We start from the raw sequence: 22,648 nt of genomic DNA, 5'->3' as shown, positions 1-22,648 counted from the left end.
TGAATGGAAGGTGTTCCGATTTGGCTCCAGATTTTTTGAGCTATTAAGATGCTTAATAGTTCTATAACACTAATTAAACTTGTCCCCTACACTAGTATTAGCATGGAAGTATGGTTGGTTTTGGTTTTCGGGGATCCAAAACATCCACAAGTACTCAAAAGGCAATGCAAGAGCCCTAATTCCGAATCATTTCGGCTACATAATGGATATAAAGATCATCCTATTTGAACATAAATTTGTGGGGAATAATTCGCATGGTGAGATCATCAAATTCACTATCCATCATTGTATTTGAGATTCAAGTGTCGCTCCACATTATTGAATAGGAGATTTGACAATCTCATAGTGGGGATGGTATCTATGGTTGAGTAGAGTCTAATTTGACATATCTATCAGTACGCAGAGTCGGGATTACATGCATCAGAACCACTCAATCTTTTGCATGTTTGCAGATAACTACTTAAATTCAATATTTCATACTCCCCACCCAAACTTTTTAAACTTTGCAATTGATCATCTAATTTTATGTTTTAGCACTGCCAAATAATCAAAAATAAAAAAAAGGAGCAAATGTGGCAATAAAGCAGTCTTTTTTATTTCAAAATTTAGTCATATAGTATAGAAGTTTATTTTTAGCATTGAATGTTTACAAATTAAATATAATAATTAGGATAACTTTTACCTGCAAAAGTGATTTTTGACATCAAGAAAGGTCATCTATATTTCTGGCAAGCATTCTTTATTGTCTTTCGATCAATTGGGTAATGTTAATCACTTTAAATTGACGAAATAGAAATTTTAGGTAGGTAGTTGCAAAATTTCGACATCATTTGGCTAGTGATCAAAAGGTCTCAAAATTGACAATTTTAATGGTAGATGTGATGCATTTGTAAATTTAACGGTGTAAAACAACCCAAATCAGATGAATTTTTTGTAGAAAATTCTTTTTACTATTTAGAGTAAGATCAGTACCTCTGATCTTAAATTCAAGTCTTCTATCATCATTTTTTATGAGATTTTTATTTTCAGCCGTTCATTTTTAGACTATTTGTTTGATATGTAAATGATATCGAAAAATTATGAAATTTANGTAAATGATACCGAAAAATTATGAAATTTAGTTTTCAAATACTTTCAATAGTGTAGATCAAGTCTAACGGAGCCGATCGTTGATTTGGAAGTGGCATCATTGAAAACAACTTGGTAGCACAGAGGCGTCCATGCTAACGATAGTATAGCAGTCTAGCTCTATATGAGCCCGGCTGCTATACTATCAGTAGTACGGATGCCGAAATGGCCTTGTGGACCGCGCTATCAAGCAGCCATGCGCCGCGATTTTTTCCTCCACTCTTTTCGTTTTTCGTAGCTCTCCCACAGAAAATGAAAAGAGGTGTTTTGCCCGGTATATGTAACATTAGTTTTCAAGGAAAAATTTTGTACATCGAACCAAACGGTCGCAAAGTGATTTTTCCCTGAAAATTTTTTTTCCACCCGCTTTTACGTCGTTCCAAACACACCCTAAGCAAAGATTGAACCAACTACCTCTAGAACAGCAACTCAGATAATAGTCACTTAGCAGTCAATTTACTAATTAATGAATGGCAATGCCCTCTTCTGTTCATTCCATCAAAATGCATTTCTAAACCCTAGATGTAATCCATCATCAACCGAAACTAGAGGGCATGAATAAGGGGTGTCAAAAGAGCTTGCTACTTGCATGCTAACTCAAGAAGTCTAGGGTATAAGATTCTTTCTAATAAAAATATAAGCAAAGATTGAACCCACTACCTCGAAAACAACAACTCGGATAACAACCACTAAGTTGTTAATATACTAATTAACGAATGGTAATGCCCCTTTTGATGTATTTCTAAACCCTAGGTGTAATCCACCATTGACCGGAAAATGAGAGAATGATGTAAGAGCATGGCCGTAAGAGGTGTCAAAAGAGCTTGCTTTTCTTATGGAAGTATAAGCAAAGATTGAGCCCATTATCTCTAGAACAGCAACTCAGATAACAACCACTAAGTTGTTAATTTTCTAATTAATGAATGGCATTCCACCTTCCGTTGATTCCATCAAATGCATTCCTAAACCCTAGATGTAATGTCGACCAAAAAGAGAGAGAATGAACAACGGGTGTCAAGAGAGCTTTCTACTTGCATGCTAACTCAAGGTAGTCTAGTGTACAAGCTTCTTTTCTTATAAAGGTATAAGCACAGATATTGAACCCACTATCTCTAGAAAAGCAACTTCGATAACAACTACTAAGCTGTTAATTTACTAATTATGAATGGTAATGCCTCTTTTCGTTCATTGCATCAAATATATTTCTAAAGCCTAAATGTAACACCACCGACCGGAAAGTGAGAGAGTGATGTAAGAGCATGACCATATGGGGTGTCGTAAGAGCTTGCTTTTCTTATAGAAATATAAGCAAAGATTGAACCTACTACCTCTAGAACAGCAACTCAGATAATAACCATTAACGTGTTAATTTACTAATTAATGAATGTCAACGCCCCCTTTCTCTTCGTTTTATCAAATACATTTCTAAACCCTAGATGTTATCTATCATCGACCAAAAAGAGAGAGAACGAATAAGGGGTGTCACAATAGCTCGCTACTTGCAAGCTAACTCAAGCTCAGCTCACTTTCAGCTCATATCGAAAGCTCAATTGTTTAAGAAAGAGCTGATCAGATGTTTTTTATCTTTAAATAATCGGTACAAAAAGTACTCTCTACAACGGAGACTACACATAGGATATATACCTAACAAAATTCGGTAAGTCACGTGAGATGACAAACATCACATCAAAAAAAGGACGTAGTAAAATTCGAATTAAACTATCATTAAAAATACGTATGTTCTTGTATTTCTACATAAGATTGTGAGAGGGCGAAGCTCGATTACATGACTTGCACTCGTGCATTTGTAAGTCGTATAAAGTCAATTCTCGAGGGAAAAAAAAAGAAGGAAAAAACAGAAAGGTGGCTTGTGCCCATCATAAAATTCAATAGTCTTTGTTTCCATCATAAAATTGCAAAAAATTAAAAATGAGAAAACAAAAGGAAACTACTAGTAGTTGTAAAGATAAGGGCATGTTTGGTTCATAATTGAAATAAAAATAAAAATCTGATTTCTGCAAAATAAACAACAACTATTCAAATTAATAAATCTCATTCTGATTCTATAGTCTAAAATAAAATAGGTTATGTTCGACAATTTCGAGCCAAAATACCCAACAAGCAGAGAGTAGAACAAGAACATAACATCATACTCCCACAATGAACTTCATTTATTTTGGTAAAGAGGTCCCACAATGAACTAAGCAACAATAAGATACTAATAAAGGTTCGTCGAGTTCAAACATAAACAGTCCAAATAGTAAACCAAGCACCATCTAGTATGGTAAACCGAAGGGATAAAGAGATCAATCTCATGATCAAACATTATTATTGAAAATGTCAAACTCTCTCGATCATTATTTCGTGGCAATAAATAGGCCCCACCTCTGCTCGCCAACTGAGCTCCGCTTCAGCTTCGCTTTCCATCCATTAATTATGTCATCATAATCTTCCTGTGCATCGAATTCAAAAAGAGTGAGACAAGATCAACAAAATATAGAAAACACCGGTTTTAGCATTGTAAGCACCTCAGAGAAATCATGTATAAATGCGTCTTTGTCTTTCTCCACTACATCAAGTTCCCTCTGCAGAACTTCGAGAAACTGAGGGAAAAAATAAACAAAAACATAGTTACAAGTTTTTACATTCATAGAATGTATGTGGATGGTAAACCCACTACAGTATCTCAGACTTCTCAAATTGCTATTCACAAAACTGGTTTTAACATTGTAACTGGAATCAAGTAGTATGCTGTCATGGAAGTCATGCACGGGGGGGTGAGAGAGAGAACCTGATCAGTGCGATCTTCCGCAACAACGTCGCGAAAACCAGATTCCTCAAGCATCTAGAAGGACACAATAATAAAAGAGACCAGAGTTACCCTTTTTTTTTTTCCGGGAATTCATATCAGTATGCGCAAGTATGTTAAGACAAAATGGTTTCGAAAGAAAACGAGTTCAAGAAGACAACCTGTCCATATGCTTTCACATCGTGCAGATCATACCCCCTTTGCTTAATGTACTCTGCAAACTCCTCGGAAGGTGCACCAGAACTCTTGCAGTAATCAGAAATGAGAAGCTTCCCCCCTGGCTTTAGCCACTCAAAGAAGCTTCTGAATAATGCGGGTTTATCCTAAAAAAACAAAAATGAGCATAACAGGAATTCATCAATTACAATGTTACTAGAAAATATAATACCAATGTATTCAAGCTTGCAAGAACTATGAAATATGCTCATGCGCAAGGTTGTGGCACTTTTTGTCACCGAAACATCAGTCTGGTTATGCAATACCTAGGGGAAACCTTATTTTCTCAGTAGAAAATATCGGCTAAGTACTTTAAAATTATGTTTGGTTTAAAGAGAGGTAAAAAAGTCCATGACAAGAAATTAGTTCAAGCAAAAATTCCATGAATGATTAATACTTGGTCGCCGACGAGGATAGCAGTATTCCATCCTTACCATGGAATTGCTATCTCCACAAACTAAGCAGTCCGCAAGAATATTTGGGTTACCTAATTCTAGACATGAATTCCATCTTTCCAAAGGATGTCAGTGCAATAGTGGAGATATCAACCACTATTCCCACTCAATAGCACTTGGGAGAAGAAAGTACTACTAAAGATGTACAGCACAAGTCTTAAACCAGTAAATAGATAATAACATGTAGAAGAATAATACTAGCAGCTACTTGATGAAGACTGGACAAACCTGTATGTGAAGTATGGTATCACGACTATATATCACATCGAATGAGTTGTCCGGATACATTTTCTTCGTGCAGTCAGCAACCTCAAACTCGACTGAGCACTTGCGCCCAATGGCACGTTCGAGCGCGAAAGAGACCATATTAATGGAAAGGTCGATACCAACCACGTGAACATCAAAGTTGTCCGCCATGTAAAAATCACCTCCCCCAATTCCACACCCCACATCAAGCACCTTCTGCCCGGGCTTAAGGTCCAGCTTCGCCACAAACTCTTTCGTAGTTTCTGGTAAGGGAAATGTAATAGTGAGGTCACATTGAAGAACAAAAACAAGAGAATGATTGCAAGCCAAAAATTCAAAAAAGGAACTCATGTTTAAGTTAGAAAATCTGTTGCACTTAAATGCACTCGAGAAAGTTGACGGAAGCATGCAATAAGAATACTGTGTCCGTAAATTACAATAATATAGAATATTCTTCGGCAAGCTAATGTCAAATGATAGGTACATGCAACATTTGGAAGCTTTCTTTTTTTCTTTTTTTTCCTTTTCAATTATTAGAAGTGGTATAAGCTAAAAAGATTATAATGCATCCCTAACCCACTCTTTTCTTCACATCTAACAGACATATCATAAGTTTATAGTTTATACAAATAGAAACTTGTAATAATCAGTAGTACTGCTCCTCTTTTCTTCATATACTCTTCATTACTTACTAAGCAACATAGCAGATACTAAGGTTGAAAAACAGATGCAGTTCATTTGTAATATATTTCGATGACCATTTCTTGTTCAAAACCAATCAGCAGTTTAGCACATGTTTACAACTGTAAATTATGAAAGTTCAACAAACAAGTAAATTTCACAGAATCAAGTTATTGCGCTAAAAGCAACAAAAATTGCTTTATTAATCATAACTACTAGAAAATTTTTTCTCAACAAGGACAGGATGAACCAAATAAATGTTCTACCACATCTATTGAGCTCCAAAAAGAAAAAAAAACAAAAAGGAAGAACAGATACATACCAATTCCTCCGGTGCTCACAAAACCATCTCCAAAGACACGTTCATAGCGTAAAATCCCATTGCTTTTATACTGTACGTTGTCCAAGAAACGTTGGAACCCTCTATCATCATTTGACTTCACCTTTTGCCATATCCAACAAATCTGCAAGATGTGAACAGTTAATGTATTTGAGCAATTTAATTAAAAGAATTGCATACGTTGAAAAAAATAGTGATGAAAATAATATAAGGAATAAACCAAAAGGAGAGAGACTAACCTGATTTTGATTTTTCTTGTTCCTGACATAGGCTCCAATGCACTTACAGGTAATAAGAGACAGTTCGAAGGAGTTCCCATGTTCATCATAGGTATGGCATTCTTTAAATACCTGTCAAAAAAAAAGTTTCAAATAGGAAATGAGAGAAACAGCTAGTCAGGACTTCAACTTTAAAATGTCATTGAGAGTTTAATCGAACTCGTAACAGAAAAGGGCTAACTACACTTCTTCAGCAAAATTTTATTTCAAAACAGCATTATTAACTAGCATGTCAAAGTGTTAGATCAGGTCATATAACCAAAAAATAAAATCATTAGCATGCCCAAAATATCATAACATAAGGAGAAGGGATTAAGGATGTCACCTTAGTGTAAAACCTCGGCTCTCGATAATGTGTTGGATTAACTTTCCTTTTGGAGTCACCAGATTGGTGGAAGCAGGACTCTCTAAAGAAAATATAGCCACCAACCTGCAACCACTTAACCATCCTCTCTGCTAACTTCACCACCTATACGAATAATAGCAGGAAGATTAAATACTAGAAACTAAAATAAGATATCCTCTAAACAACGAGAAAGGCAAATTTAAGGTTTCTGAAAATGTTGAAGAGCATCAAAATGTAGTGCAAAATCCTAACCAAAAAAAAAATCCCCATAAAACTAATAACTTGCATCAGCTTGCATCGTCTTCTTTCCAACTCAAACTACTGATTTCTAAGAAATACTAAGAAGCAAAAACTACCCCACAAACTGGCAATGCAGTTATGAAAGGTCATCATCTACTGTCTAGGTGGGTTTCTGCATGAAAAACTAGGTTGCAGTTATGCAAGGTCTGCCACCATGACTACTTACTACGTAATGTTGCCAAAAATCTAGCTCCTAAAATAGCAATATTGTTGCATTATTATTGTGAAGAAGCGGTTCACCACACTTGAGGTGATGAATAATGTAAATAGTTCATAACATATCATAGGATGACTTAATCAACACAAAGAATTTATATCCCTAAAATTATTTGCTTACTGTAGTAGTGTAGTAGCATCATTAATTCCCGCATTTACTATAGCATCATTAATTCCTGCATTTACTAAAGCAACATCATGCATGCATGCATGCAGTGAACATATAAATTAATAATATCAAGGAATTACAAGTTCCTTCTTACGTATACATAAGTTGAATCTACCCAAGGAATACATTCGAACAATTATATTGCTGAGTTCCTTCTTAATACATAGGTGAAAACAGTTGTGAAGTGCATAAAATTCATCTTGCCAACACCCTATTACTAGGAGAAGATTTGAAGTGCAGAAGAACATTATAAGTTCATAGGTGATCACCTCATCATCTGCAAGATACATCAGTAACCAGTTCGAGAAAATCAGATCCACAGATTCTTCATTAATCTTCAAGTTCGGAGATGTCACATCAGCACACAAGAAGCTTGCGTTCTTATGATGCCCATTTATGCTCTCATTCTGCACAAGCAACATATTGAAGATCACGCGGCATAAGTAAAGTGGCAATGATATATATATATATATATATATATATATATATATATATATATATATATAAAACCCTTGAACCTAAATCTAGCTTTATCAACTAATATTTCCTTGTGGAGAAAAAGTTGTCATACCTTCTTAATCACATCCTCAATGAAATCCAGGGCCAGAACATGACCAGCTTCTTTTGCCAAATCACCAGTGAAACGACCAATGCCAGCGCCAAGTTCCAAAACTGACTTCCCGTTATATGGTGGAAGTAGAGAAAGAACCTGTAGCACAAAGCATGGGACCTCTTATATGTAAATATAATAACTCTGATACTCTATTAATGAGAAATAACATGCAAAAATAGCCAAAATGTTGTGCCGAAGGTCTAAGTTCCCTCTCGTACTTACAGTTCAGTACTTGAGCTTGAGATCTATAGAACACCAACTTTTCCGAGACAAGTTAAACATCAGGTTTGAATTGGCAGCAATCTCAGATATGATAACCGTAAATTGAACAGAGATTGAATTTTAACACAATTAAATTAGAAACTGTGTCAGATATCTGTTGTAATCAAATGTGTCTGAAACATGACAAGTCAGGCTAATCTTGCAATCTTTTAAAAAAAAAAACGTCCTCAATAACCAGCATCCACTCTCTTTCTCAAACCTCTTGCTAAATTGTTTATCCTAATCCCAACTGATTACTGCATTAGTATGCCGTCACAACCATCGTATTTACTAACTAGATAGAACTAATGTGTCTAGAGTTAGAATCCTTCGTGACGCGCACCCCCCCCCCTCCTTTCTCCACCTTTACGAAATATTGCCTACTTCATTGCTGATCTCTCTCTAAGCTGAAGAATCAGGTGCAAAAATGCAAATGATTCTAGCGTTAGGCCCCTCCAATCTTTCTAATTACGAAGGTGACTGTAAATAATACAATATTGTAATCTATGAGCACTATTTAACTTCAATAAACTACTATACTATCTAACAAGGAAGAAGCGACTTGTACTCCCCAATCGGGGTGTACATCTTACACCCCATCCATCCAATGGGTGGGAGTCACTCACTGGTCACTGGATGTGACTAATGAGACTACCCCACCCATTGAATAGGTGAGATGTAAAATGTACACCCCAATTGAAATGTATAAGTAGCTTTGCTCATCTAATAGATTATGTATAATAAAAGTTGTTACCTCCGGACAATACTTGATATTAACTAGTGAGGATGCTTCGGGCTATAGTGGGTTTGAACATTTTGGCAAAAGCATATTATAAAGGGAACCGGAAGAGTAGACACCAAGGAATTGAAGAAAAGGAGGATAAAGAGAAGGGATGGAATAAAGATATGAACAAGAAATAGCTACTCACCTAGCCTTTGGAAAAGCAATTTATTACACTAGATCAAAGAAAGCCCGGAAACAAAAAATGAAGGGGTTCGATATTCTAGCCAAACCAGATTATCTAAAATACATAGAAATAACCAATATCATGGAACTGTGCCCTGCTTCACTTTATACCTATTATATTGCACTTATCCCTGAATATAGTTGCTTCACCCCCTACAGTCCTAAGAAACTTTCATAGAATGAAAATCAAACAATTAAGTTGACTTTATTCTCAATTATCCAATGAAATCATAATTTTTCTCACTCAAACAAGCTTACATAGACCGACAAGAACCAAGCAGGAGCTAGGTCTCCATTTTTTGTGTGGAGCCACAACTATTGAGACCTACTGAAATTTTCAAATATGTTGCATATATTAAATGTACCCACAAGTAGAAACAAACCCACTTAAAATTTTTGACTAATGATAATTTAGTATATACACAACTTCAATGTTTTGGCAAGTTCTATTGATAATTGAATATGTTTAGTACATACCTACTGTGGTTTATGATTTTTATCTTCTAACAATTATTCCTACAATGTTATCTTCTGGCAAAAAATTTTACTAACCACTCCAAAATATAGATCATCTAAAAAAGGTGCAAAGTATATTTTTTTTGCATTTAAACCCCTCAACGAACATGTTATTTGATTTTAGAAAATTTCATCAAGCTCTGTTAGAACTTAGCGGTTTTATTCCGAGAAGGTGTAGAATATGCTGTCAAGAAATTGAAAATTTCTATTTAGAAAAGCCATTAAGTTCTTAAAAACTTTTCTAAAATCAAACAACATGTTAGTTAAGAGGTTTAAATCAAGAAACGAAATTATGCTTGCAGACCTATTTTCTAATAAATTTTGTCTTCATTTTGTTGTTTCTCTTGATGTTTTTCCTTCCTAAATTTCACTGGGTTTGAGATATATATAATTATTTCTTTCACAATAATGACAATTTATTTTAGAAATTACACAAAAGATAAGATTTAATTAGACTAAACACTTCAAAGACATATATTGCATTGATTTGCTCTACTCATTCATGTCAGTTTTGCACCTTGACACAACCAAAGATTTATATTGTTGCTCTCGACTACCTGACATGGACATAAAACGATTAGGCTTAGGGTATAAGGTTAAATTTTCAATCCTATTGGGTCCAATCTCCAATGGGCCAACCTGATCCAACGCAATACCAACTAATATCTGACATTAATTTTCATTTATTTGCCTCAGTTTTAAACATCATTGAGTAATTTTTTTGGTACCACTTTGTGTGACCCGCAAAAAGCAAATGATACACTAAAAACATCTCAATACGTGCACCTGAACTAATCATTGGCCACCACGTGGGATTGCTAGCACCTTAGTGGCCTTTGAGAGGACTTTTTTGAGGATATTAGTAGCACTCTTTCTCACTGTAATGCTTTGGATACCTCCTTTTGCAACCCCTAAAGGGCTATTGTTATGCTGGCAGTAGCTTGATTTGCTTGCATGAAACAATCAAATCCCGCTACGCAGGATTGCCAATGCATCAACAATCTTTAAGAGGATCTTTTACAATACCCTTTGAACATTCTTTATTTATTTTTCGGGATCCTTTGTGCAGTCCTAAAATTGTCAGTAATGACGACAATTCAAGTTGTGCATGCGAAGTGATTGATAGCATGTCACTAGCCATTAAAGGGTCCTTTTGAGGGTATAAATAACAATACACTTTCTCATTATGCAATGCTAGCAATATCTCTTATGCAGTCCACAAAGAGCGCAAATGCGCTAGCAACACCTTAGTTCACGTGCATGAATTAGCATGTCATTCGTGCATTATTGCTTAAACATCAATAGCCTTTGAAAAGACCGGTGAGTTTAAATTAGCACACTTGCTCTCATTAGGTTATGTTTTAGCCTTTCAAGTAACACTAATGTAGCGCTAAAGTTCTACTAATGCACTAATAGCATCTCAAATCACACACATTGACCGACGAACACCAATCACGTGTAATTACCAGCACATCAACAGCCTTTTAAGAAAACTTTGAGGGTACTTTCAGCAAAAATCTTCTTATTTGGTAATTCTTTAGATAACCCCTAATGTAACTACCAAAGTGTCAATAATCCACTAGCAACACCTCAAGTTGCGCATGTGAACCATTCAGCATCCGCTACGTGTGATTGCCGGCACATCAACGGTCTTTGAGAGAACATTTGAGGTTACCAATAGCATAGCACTATTTCTTAATGAGTTATGCACTAAGTACCCTTTCTCTAGCCCCTAAAAAGCCGCTGATGCGCTAGCAATCACGCGTCACACGCATGAACCAATCAATGCCTCAATACATCGACAATTTGTTAAGAACGTTTGATCACACCTATGGCAACACTATTTCTCCTTAAATAATGCTTGGGATACCCTTTTTGGAGCCCCCAAAGTGCCACTGATGCGCTGGCAGTGCATTGTGTTGCACTATAAACTAATTAGTCCCTAACATATTTAACTGTCAATGCATCAATGGCCTTTGAGGAGACCTTTAGAACACTTGTAGAAAAACTCTTTTTTAGTAAGGAGTGCTTTAGGCATACTATTTAGAACCTCCAAACAGCTACTGATGCACAACAGTGCCTCATATTGCGTACACGAGCCAATCAATGACCTCCGCGCCTAACTGCTAATACATCAGCAACTTTCGAAAGAGCCTTATGGTCTATCCAAAACACAACATTCTTCTTAATTGAGTAATGCTTTGGGTACCCATTACGGAGCCCCCAAAAGCTGCTGATGTGCTGGCATTCACTCGCGTTGCACGCATGGATTCATCGACGTCAACCACATGTAATTGCCAACGAATCAGCAACCTTTGAGAGCAACTTTGAGGATACCAAAAGCAGCAACCTTTCTCAGTGCACACCTACAACATATTTGTTTCCAACGTGACCCTTTTTTCTCACATTCTTTCCTAATAGGAGCTAACATTCACAAATCTAATTTTGATAGAGACGGAGCTAATTTCTAGTTCTCTCAGTTAAAAAGTTGAAAATACAGGCTATCACTAACAGTTTAAGAAATAGAGCAATCAATAAAGCTAGAACTTGCTCTGTCCCTATCAAAATCGGTGTTGTGAATATCATCACCCTTTCCTAATAATTGTACTACGAAGTACCAACAACACACCAGGCTCTTTTCTAGGACAGACAACCACGTGCATCTCACAGCACAGTGCAGAAGATAAGAGTTACATTTTTTTCACAAATAGTTTATCTGCTTTTCCAACTCCACATTATACCATCCATCATCAAGGAAACAAAATAAAGCAAGAAAAAAAAATGAAGCAATAACTTACATCAGGAAAAATAAACACAAAGTAGAAATAAAAATCAAGAGAAAAAACTTTGCACTATATAGGAGGCATTTTGAACTTTCCCTCTAAAAAAGTAGTAGTAGTAATAATAATAATAATAATAATAATAATAATAACACAGTATCAGAAAACATAAAATAAAATAAAATAAAATCAGAGAAGGTGCAGTGGAGATTATACCTCAGGCCTCTCTTCTTTGTCGAGATCGGAGGCGCGAGAGTCGAGCATCATCGCCTCGACGGTGAGCTCTTTAGAATGCTCCAACCAGTACGTCTTCTGCGCCATCCTCTCCTCCTCCCCTGCTCCCCCATTACCAAAAAAACAACAATAATAGCTCAAAATACGGACACACACAACGTGTTCGATCATATGCTCCACAACACAATCTCACATCTCCTTTCATCTTAAGACATAACAAAATTTTAACACGACACATAATATGTTCAATCATATGTTCCACCATCAAACTCATCATCTGGTCATGTTTTCATCTTAAAATTAAAAATAAAAATAAAAAAAAACAAAAATGTGCAGATCTGGATAGAGATCTATCTTACCGTACGCAGAAGCCATCGTTCTCTTCAGTTTTTTTTTTCAAAATTTAATTTTTTTTCTTGTTTTGTGGGTATATGAGATGTTCACAGTAATTAGAGCTAAGAAAATGCTAAGATCCCTCAATGGCGACGCGAGATCGAGAGAAGCTCCGGGATCGACGGTTATAGGACCGGCCCTTTTGCTGCATATATGCTGACACCCCCAAATTAACCCCCAAAACCAAAAATGCGTAAAATTGAATTAATTAAAAACCCTAGAAACGCTACTACAATGTCGGAGGAGAGATCGTAGGGGGGAATGGGTCTGAGGAGAACGAAGGGGCTTCGCCGACTCTTTTATAGGCGAAGGGGCGGGCCAAAAAATTTATTTAAAAAAATAAAAAATAAAAAATAAAAATAAAATATATATATATATAAAAAAAGCGAATCGGGATTAGGTTTTTTTATAAAATGACTCTCCAGAAACTCAAAATTGGTAAAATGACTCTGCCATAATTTTATTTGTAAAACTAACCCTTCTTTCGCCACGTGGACGCGGTGAATCGTTTACCGTTTTTGTAATATTTATTGTAAAAGCGATGAATGGTTCACCGCCTTCAGAAGGCAGTGAATCATTCACCGCCTTTAGTGCAAAATCTTCCGTTTCTGTGCCCTCGAGAAGACGGGAAACGATTCACCATCTTATCAAGGACACCATATTCTGGACTTAAAAAAATTTGCGCATCAGAGTAGAGATTTGTACTAAAAACGGTGAATGATTCACCGTCTTATGAAGGCGGTGAACCATTCACCGCCTTCACAATAAATATAATAAAGATGGTGAACGATTCACCTTTTTTTGAACAATTCCTGACGTTACGCCTAAGTGGCGAAAGGAGGGTTAATTTTACAAATAAAATTTTGATAGGACTATTTTGTCAAAATTGAATTTATGGAGAGTCATTTTATAAAAAAGCCCTCGGGATTCGATTTTGGTTTGTGGGGACCACTTCTTTACTGGGATCGGATGTTTGGGTATTGGGATGTTTGCTGTTGTGTGTGTGTGTCTGGTGAGCACCGTTCGGTTTCCGTGGGGAAAAAAAAAAAAAAATCTTGAATGCACCCCTTATATTGCTGACATGCATTTTCAATCAATTAGATTGTATTTTTAGGGTTTATCCGTCCCAGTATAGTTAATAAAAAATATTTTTTATTATACTTTTATCTCAAAAAAAAAGATATGATTGGCTTATTATTGACGATATCGTGCAAGTGTGACAGTAGATTTTTTTTGATTCGGTTTGGTTCGGCTCGACTTTTTGATTTTTCTTGTGAAATCGAATACAAATTAAGATTTTTTTCTGCATTTAGCCTCTTTGATTTTTATTTTTACAAATAATCTCAGTAAATTTAAACCGGCGAAAATGGCCTCTTCCTTACTACGTGAGCATCACACTGAATAAGAGAGAGTTATGTGGGTGTTATTAAGTTAAACATGATTATTCAGTCACATTGAACAAAAGAGAGTCGTGTGGGCATTTTTAAGTTAAACATGATTATTCAGTCATCATGTTTAAAACCCAATGATTAAATTATTGTGTTTCTTTTTGTATTTCTTACTATGTTTTTTTTTATATTTTTATCGTATTTCTTTAATTCTCATCGCTCGTAGGTCGAAAAATCATAGATCGAAAAATAAGGATTAGGGCATGGATATGAATACGGTGATTCAATTCGTGTGAAAATTTTATAGAATTATTTTTGAAATTCTGAAAAAGCAAATTTAGAAAAAAAGAATAAAAAAAAGAGATAAAGAGATAAAATGAGGAAGAAAAGAAAAGGATAATACCTTTTTATGAAGAAGAATTTAACCACCGCGCATACGACAAGGACGGGAAGGAAGAAACCACGGTTATAATCAAATCATAAACACCAAAAAAAATTATTATAACTTAGCTCTGAAATTACAAGGCCTGGTATGAGCTCCAGGTGATCTTATATTATATAATATATAAAAGGGTTAAAATTATTAACTCGGTAGGCCTAGGATGGGTGACCCCCTGCAAGTGGGGCGTCACACATAGACTATAAATATAATCATAATTTAAAACAAATCTCACAGATATTTTTTCTAATCGAAAATTTTGTTTTAAAAAAGTCTTAAATCATATCTCTAATTTTTCATCATAACTAAAACTCTTAAATAACAAAATATAGGCTAATTAGCATTCAAATTATAAATATAATCTAAAACAAATCCATGATTTTAAGATTCCTTCTAATCCAAACATATCTAAAAAAAAAATTCTAAACCATATATCTAATTTTTAAGATTTATTTCTTATAATAAATTCTAAAAGTTAAAAAATTCTAAAAGTTAATTAATAAAATAAATAATTTTAAAAATTCAAAAAATTAAAACTTAAAGACTCAATAAAATCTAATACAAGAAATCGATTTAAATTACTAAAAAAAATAACTTGATCGGTACCCTCTGTAAGGCTTAGCCTATCAGATGCAATTTGATAAAATAGAGTTAGGGTAAAAACATACAAAGATATGCTTCTGCGTTCTCCGACAAGACCACAAAAAATATATCATAACCGACTCATGCAGAACGCAATATTACGTACGAAAATAAACAGGATATTTTTTTATTATACTTTCTTACCGCGTATAATACAAACTCTCTATAATTCCAAACGAAGCCTGAATATAGTTCTGCATCAGAATCATATAATAAGAGAATTATTTTGTTTTCCATTATGTTTATTTTTTTATTAAAAATAATATATAGCTAAACCAAATCGCCTATTTGTAGTGGTGCATACACGCGTCGCAAAAAGAGCGGAGGGTTGTGTATCAACGTGGCGGATCGCCATTGGGCGGAAGAGATCCAGTGGGCCCCACGGTGGTGACATTTCTCTACGGTGGTATTCGTGTAGTAATCGGAATTGAACACCTACAGTGGAGTAGGGAGAAAAGTGGACGAGTGTGTGGGCCCGCCTACACGTGGGTTTGGTCACGAGAAAAGCCTTTTTTTATATAGAAATTTTGAGGTTGAGATTTTCTTGTTTGATTCCCCTCGCCACGTGTTTGTTTGATTCGGTCAGAGAAATTTTTAATATTGTAACGATCCGATCAACCAGTAATAATAATTTATTTACATTTAAATTATTAATTTAAAAAATAATTAAATTTAATTATTATTATTAGGATATATTATTTTTTATATTCAATTTCGTTTCCATCTACGTTTAGTTCCTGATGTCTAGCTAGAATGTGTGTGGTCTCCTATAGTCAATCAATTTTCCATCCTACGTTTAGATCCTTACGCCTAGAGGTGACTCTTGCAGGTTCAAGAAGAGGTGGCTCATGCGGGTTCAAAAGCTTATATTCAACTCTTTTTTCATCCCCTGTTTAAACTTTGATTTTTTAAAGGTGGCTTCTACGAGTTCAAGAAAAACGCCTCCTACGGATTTAAGAAGTGGCTCTTGCGAGTTTATGGGCTTATATTTAACTCTTTTTACATCCTCCATTTAAAACCTAACCTAGCTCTAAAAATGGCTCCTACGGGTCAAGAACTTGGATTCAATTTTTCGTAGTTAATATTGTATTATTTTTTTTTCAAAGTCAATTATAATATTTTGGAGGCTTTGAGTTTCCGCCGAAGGTGAAGTAAAAATGTACCAAGTAACGGAAGTAGACATGTACGGACAAAAATCACTTCACCCTTTTTCACTTTCGATGAAACACATATATCCTAACGTGAACTTTAGATCTTAGAAATAACTATCTAGATTTTAAAAATCTTGATTTTACCATCTAGAAATTAAATTATTTGAAGCTCTTTCACATTATAAATATTAAAAAGTGGGTTTGTATAGGTTGGGGACGACAAATAACACAAGATCCTACTAAATAGAGTAAGAAATTCTCAAATTGTACAACATTTTGATGAAGTCGCGCAACAGAAGAGTTAACGAAAGAGAGATAATGCACAATTAAAGAGAAATATGCACTAATTAGTAAAATATTGCACAATTAAAATAGAAATTGCACTATTTTATTGTAACGCTCCAATAATCCCACATTGGATGGGATACTGATTTCGATCAATTTATATGAGGCCTACACGCTAGTAATAATAACCTGGCTTAAGTATTTTGAGCAGGTAGTTTGGACCCAACGAGTTATTGTTGCTAGCGGGTCGGGTCATTACAAATAGTATCAGAGACGAATACCGGCTAGAAGTGTGAAAGCTAAGTGCTATGTGGGACAAAGTGCTACACCAACGGATTTGGTAGGAGCCACCTCTAAAATCTCTACTGATTTCGATCAGTTTATATGAGGCCTACACGCTAGTAATAATAACCCGGCTTAAGCATTTTGGGCCCGGTGGTTTGGACCCAATGAGTTATTGTTGCTAGCGTGTCGGGTCGTTACATTTATAACATGTATAAATAGAGTGCACCATAAAAAAAATATTGATTTTTTTTTTTTTTTGAGAGATAGGTAGCACGCTACCCGCTTCGTTTATTTCATTTAGAAATAAATTTAGCTGAAAATATAAATCAACTAGGATTCAAATTTGGGACCTCGGGTACCAACCATCAAGTTCTTTGCCACTTGCTCTAGGGACGGTTCGTGAGATATACAAAATATTAGTAATTAAATGGTGTGAGTGCTCATCGAACCATATATGTAAGAGACATTCAAATTGTGCAACTTTTTTAAAAAAAGTTAAAATGTCGCATCTGTATGATAATTTGTGTTTGCTATTTTTGACGTTCGCAATTCCATGTTCTATATGTTCGTTGTTTAAAGTTGAACCCACTGATGTTCTCGAACGATGGTTGCAGACTTGCAGTAGGTTGTTGCACTAGCTAACTCTTTTGTTGCACCGATCGTCCCTAGAGCAAGTGGCAAAGGACTTCGTGGTTAGTACCCGAGACCCAAATTCGAATCCCAATTGATTCACATTTCTAGCTGAATTTATTTCTAAATGAAATAAGCGAAGCGGATAGCGTGCTACCTATTTCTCAAAAAAAAAATAAAAAATAAAAAAATCTCTTTTGTTGCACTATAAAATGCTGCACAATCCCATTTGAAAATTACTTACTCTATTTAATAGGATCATGCATTATTTTTGTGCCTATCTTTTATTTGGAATTTTTTTCACACAACAATCAACGGTAAGAAGAACCAATGAAAAAAAGATTTTTGCGTGAACTGATAAAAAGGTGTCGTACTCCCACTGCTGCCAGCCTATTGTCTCGGTCTATGCGAATAGTCCTGATAAAAAGATTTTTGTCGAATTTCTAAACAAATCGGACCGAATGTATAAAATCTATACAATCTTACTATTTGGGACTTCTATTCTGCCACGCTCTCATTCCCCTTCCAAAACCAACCTTTCAACAGAGATTAATCTGCGCCGTCCATTTTTTCCATCGGATGGCTCCCTTTCCGTGCCCCGTCCATACCCGAAGCGCCACTCTCTGTCTCTCTCCCTCTGTCACCGCCTCTCTCTCTCTCACCGCCTCTCTCTCTCTCTCTCATTGTCTCTCTCTCTCGCCTCTCTCTCTCTCCCTCTGTCACCGCCTCTCTCTCTCACCGCGCCTCTCTCTCTCTCATCGTCTCTCGCTCACTCTCTCAACGCGGAAGCGCCGCTCTCTCTCTCTCTCCTCTCTCTCTTCTTCTCTCACCGCCTCTCTCTCTCTCTCATCGTCTCTCTCTCACTCTCTCAACGCCTCTCTCTCTCTCCCCTCTTTACCTCTCCCAAATAGTGCACTTTTACAAAAACATAAAATGAGTGAAATATTTGAAGGATCATGTTATATTTGGTTTAGATTTGTAATTATCTAAGTTGAAGTTAAATCCTAATCTAATGAGGATTATATAATTTGGTAATATTTAATTTGAGTCAGACTCAAATTAATTTGGTATAATCCGACTCCAATTAAGGCTCTAATATATATTATATATATAGAGCATTGAGGAGCCGGAACTCCTGCAGCGACCAAATTAAGGGCCAAGCAAATTAATTAAGGGGTTGCTCTTGGTGCTCCGCTCAGGGTACTCTGTTGGTGCTTAATTAAATTAAGTCAACCCAACCCATGGTGTATCGTGCATTCTTGCGTGTCGTGACCCGAGCCGAGATGAAGCTATTGTGCACTGCGTATTAGAGAGAGCCAAGCCGCCGGCAAATTAAGGCCATTTTTGGTCCGTACGGGTTGAGAGAGAAGCCGCTTTGGAGTTGCTTGTTGCGGCGTTTCGGATCTAATTAAGTTTTGGTCTTTTGAGAGATTTTCTTGTACTCCGCCTTTTCGACATTAATAAAATTATTTGCTCCGTCTTCGCCCGTGGACGTAGGCCGTTGGCCGAACCACGTAAATGTCGGTGTGTTCTTTCCGCTTATCTTTTCTTTTCTTGCATTAAGTTATTTTCTGGATCTATTTTTCGGCGTTCCGATTTTAACAGATCAAATGGCAACTAAAAAGAAAAACTCAAGTAAAAATAAATCAAGATAAAAATTACACAACTAAATAAAAGAAAGAAATCAAAAGCAGATGACATAGATGATTTATCCTGGTTCGGCCTTCTGCTTACTCCAATCCAATTCTTTTTCTCCTTCAGGTACCGATTTAATTACTATCACTTAGCCTTTTAAACAGGGCAAGACCAAAGCCACTTACAATCACACTTTACAAAACTTATATTACGATTTCTCAATAAAGCTCACAATTGTAAATTAAAAGAACAATTAGGACCTGAAAAATTTTTCTGAAGCTGTGTACATCAAACAACATCCAAGCTCCTCTTTAAATATGCTAGCCATCATTTCAAAAATAGAATAAAGGCATGATTAAAGTATAATTGATTTAATTTAAATTTTAACTATATTTGTAAATGTATTTGAATTAATTTCAAAATAAATTTGAATTCATACCACATTTGAAATATTACTACATTTGAAAAGCTCATTTGAAATTATACTAGATTTGTAAAATGCTTTTAATTAATTAATACTACAAATGTAAAACTTTTTGAATTCATTCCACATTTGTAAAAAAGCTTTTGAATTAATATCATACTTATAAAACTCATTTATATCATATTTCATATTTTTTAAATTATGCCATGATAAAATTATTTTTGAATTTATATCATATATCAAATCCCTTTCATACTATATTAAAAATAAGGCTAAATTACAGAAAACATTCCTGTCAAAATCCGGTTTTTCACTTTCCCCCCCGGTCATTAAAAAACATACACTTTACCCCATTATAAAATAAAAAATGTTCACAGTGGGGCATGGTGTGAACTGTGATGATAAAATGACAATTTTGCCCCTCACCAATTTGCCCCTCACCATGTTCACAGAAGAGAAGGCTGAAGATATTTTTGGCATAAAAAAATACAATAATATTTTATAAACGGAACCCTAACGGATTACTAACGGCAGGGGGCGAAATATTACTACATTTGAAAAGTTCATTTGAAATTATACTAGATTCGTACAATGCTTTTAATTAATACTACAAATGTAAAACTTTTTGAATTAATTCCACATTTGTAAAAAAGATTTTGAATTAATTCCATACTTATAAAACTCATTTATATCATATTTCATATTTTTTTTAATTATGCCATAATAAAATTATTTTTGAATTTATACCATATATCAAATCTCTTTCATACTATATTAAAAATAATGACTAATTTGACGTTAATCTCAACTTGACTAGATTGGCCGGCTCAAATCCAATAAATTACAAAGAAGTCCTTCAAATTATTGTTGTGGCACTTGCATCCAATTTGTTACAATTTGATGTTGTTCGGATCAATTTAAACAATTTGATTGAATGATTATCTTTGATCAATTCCGATTTGACTTGAGTTATTTTAAATTCAATTATAACCTAAAATTACTAAGTGATAAATTAAATTCCAAATTTATTTGTTATTATTAAAATTTATTATTGAATAAAATCCAACAATATTTATGCAAAAAAAGGCCAATGAAAAAAGGACACTGATGCATGATAATGACATATCATGACATGGGTGACTTAGGATGGAGATTGGATATGCCCACTCAGGAAAATTATTGCATAGATCTATAGACCATATAGACTTGGTTGCCTGGGCATAGATTCGCCAACCTAAATCTGTACCCACGGAATATACAGGTTATTCATAAATTTATGGGTATGATTATTAATTTCTCTTACATTATCTAAAGTTTTTGGGGTGAAATGGAAGGTGCTTTTCAAATTATATGCATTTTTTAATAACCCACGGGTACCCATAGAGATCCATATTTACATATCCTTCCTCAAAATTCTCACACTAATTTCTACTGGTGTCATTTTTTTTTCTTTATTATCACTACAACAAAAACGGTCTATAGCGACACTTTTAAATATAGGTACATGTCAAAAAAGTGCTGCTAGCTAAAATTACCGACACTTTTAAAAAGTGTTGCTATATGTGGGGTCGCTAGGTATATAGTGACAGTTAAAGAGTGTCGCTATAACCTAAAAGTGTGCTGCTAATTTACTAACACTTATTTAAGCATTTAGCAACCGCCGAAACTCTATCTCGTTAATTGCGGTGGCGGAGAAGGACGACAGTAAAGGCTCTTCGTCTAGAATTTCAGTGGATTGAGTGAAGAGAGAAGACAAGATGGTAATTGATTTTTCTTTTTTTTTTCTTTTCTGTTTGTAATCGGGCCAATTGGACTGGGTGTGGTGGGTTCAGTAAAGTAATCTTTTATTTTTTGTTGGATTGGGCTTTATATTTAGGCATTAGTAGGTGTGTTTCTAAGTTTTAGCATAAATGGGACACTTACTCAAAAGTGTCCCAAACATGTGTCCCTATAACCTAATTATGTTGTAGTGTCTGTTGTTTAATGTGTTGTTTTTAATAATAAATTATATTTTGATCTTTTAAAAAATATATACATGTTATTTGTGTTTGAAAACTATAAGAACAAAAAGAAAAAAATAAAAAAAAAGTACCTTGTCGGTAACCCGCATACCTGCTCGTCCACTTGCTCGCTAGTATTAGTAAAGATGTTGGCTATCCAAAAACTTACGAGTGAATTTTATCCGTATCTGTTTAACCCGCAAATACGATGACCCGTCTGCGGGTTGTCCAATCTGTCCGTCTGCCAAAATTTAGGATATTTTGAAATAGACTTGTTTACAATGTCATCTCAATTTCTATTTTTTTTTTAATTTAAATTTTTTACATTTAGTGAAATTAAAACTTTATCAAGTTTGATAACTCTATTAATCTATTTTATTTATTAGAAGTAACTAAAATTATTAAATTGGACAAAATTAATAATGAATTTAGGAAAATTTTCAATTTTTTTTTTATTAAAATCTATCTCTTTATTGACCGCAGAATATATGGTGATTTTTTATGCAATTCAATTCCTTTAAGGAATATAATGTAAACATTTGAGTCGACAACTCTCTAAATCAAACTAAAATTTCATACCAGGCAAACAACTCCGTAAAAAGAAAAGAAAAAAAATCTCGCAAATAAAACAACATGCATAAAAAGATAAACAAGCCGCCACTCCACCACTTGCGAAGCAATCAATCAAGTTTTAAGCAGCGAACATCTTTACATCATTACAACTTTTGAGATCAAATTCTCAGTAAAAATAATCCCACAATCTTTCTCAATTCAACGATGATCCTCAATAGTCAGTAAACTGTTACGAACAAAATATTTTC

The 22,648-nt window shown here is 34.8% G+C and overlaps 1 protein-coding gene across 1 annotated transcript; it reads right to left on the bottom strand.

Moving 5' to 3' along the window:
- LOC109722178 (phosphoethanolamine N-methyltransferase 1-like) lies at positions 3,271 to 13,228 on the bottom strand. Its single transcript, XM_020250092.1, has 12 exons — positions 12,915 to 13,228; positions 12,538 to 12,656; positions 7,756 to 7,893; positions 7,454 to 7,591; positions 6,479 to 6,622; positions 6,115 to 6,225; positions 5,858 to 5,999; positions 4,837 to 5,117; positions 4,099 to 4,260; positions 3,920 to 3,973; positions 3,657 to 3,731; positions 3,271 to 3,581 (listed from the first exon to the last, which is right to left on the bottom strand). Exons 1-12 carry the CDS (start codon positions 12,928 to 12,930, stop codon positions 3,486 to 3,488), a joined length of 1,476 nt encoding a protein of 491 aa, XP_020105681.1. The 5' UTR covers positions 12,931 to 13,228; the 3' UTR covers positions 3,271 to 3,485.

This window comes from Ananas comosus, linkage group 16, assembly GCF_001540865.1.
Source record: "Ananas comosus cultivar F153 linkage group 16, ASM154086v1, whole genome shotgun sequence".
Taxonomy (NCBI): domain Eukaryota; kingdom Viridiplantae; phylum Streptophyta; class Magnoliopsida; order Poales; family Bromeliaceae; genus Ananas; species Ananas comosus.
Note: the sequence above shows the minus strand (reverse complement) of the source record. Positions and strands in the feature narration are given on the sequence as shown.

What these genes read in the sequence shown, in the direction of transcription:
- LOC109722178 (XM_020250092.1), bottom strand. An exon ending in TGTATCTTGCAGATGATGAG is followed by an intron (nt 6,623 to 7,453) that starts GTGATCACCTAT and finishes TTATTCGTATAG; the next exon opens with GTGGTGAAGTTAGCAGAGAG. An exon ending in ATGTGAAAGCATATGGACAG is followed by an intron (nt 3,974 to 4,098) that starts GTTGTCTTCTTG and finishes GTGTCCTTCTAG; the next exon opens with ATGCTTGAGGAATCTGGTTT.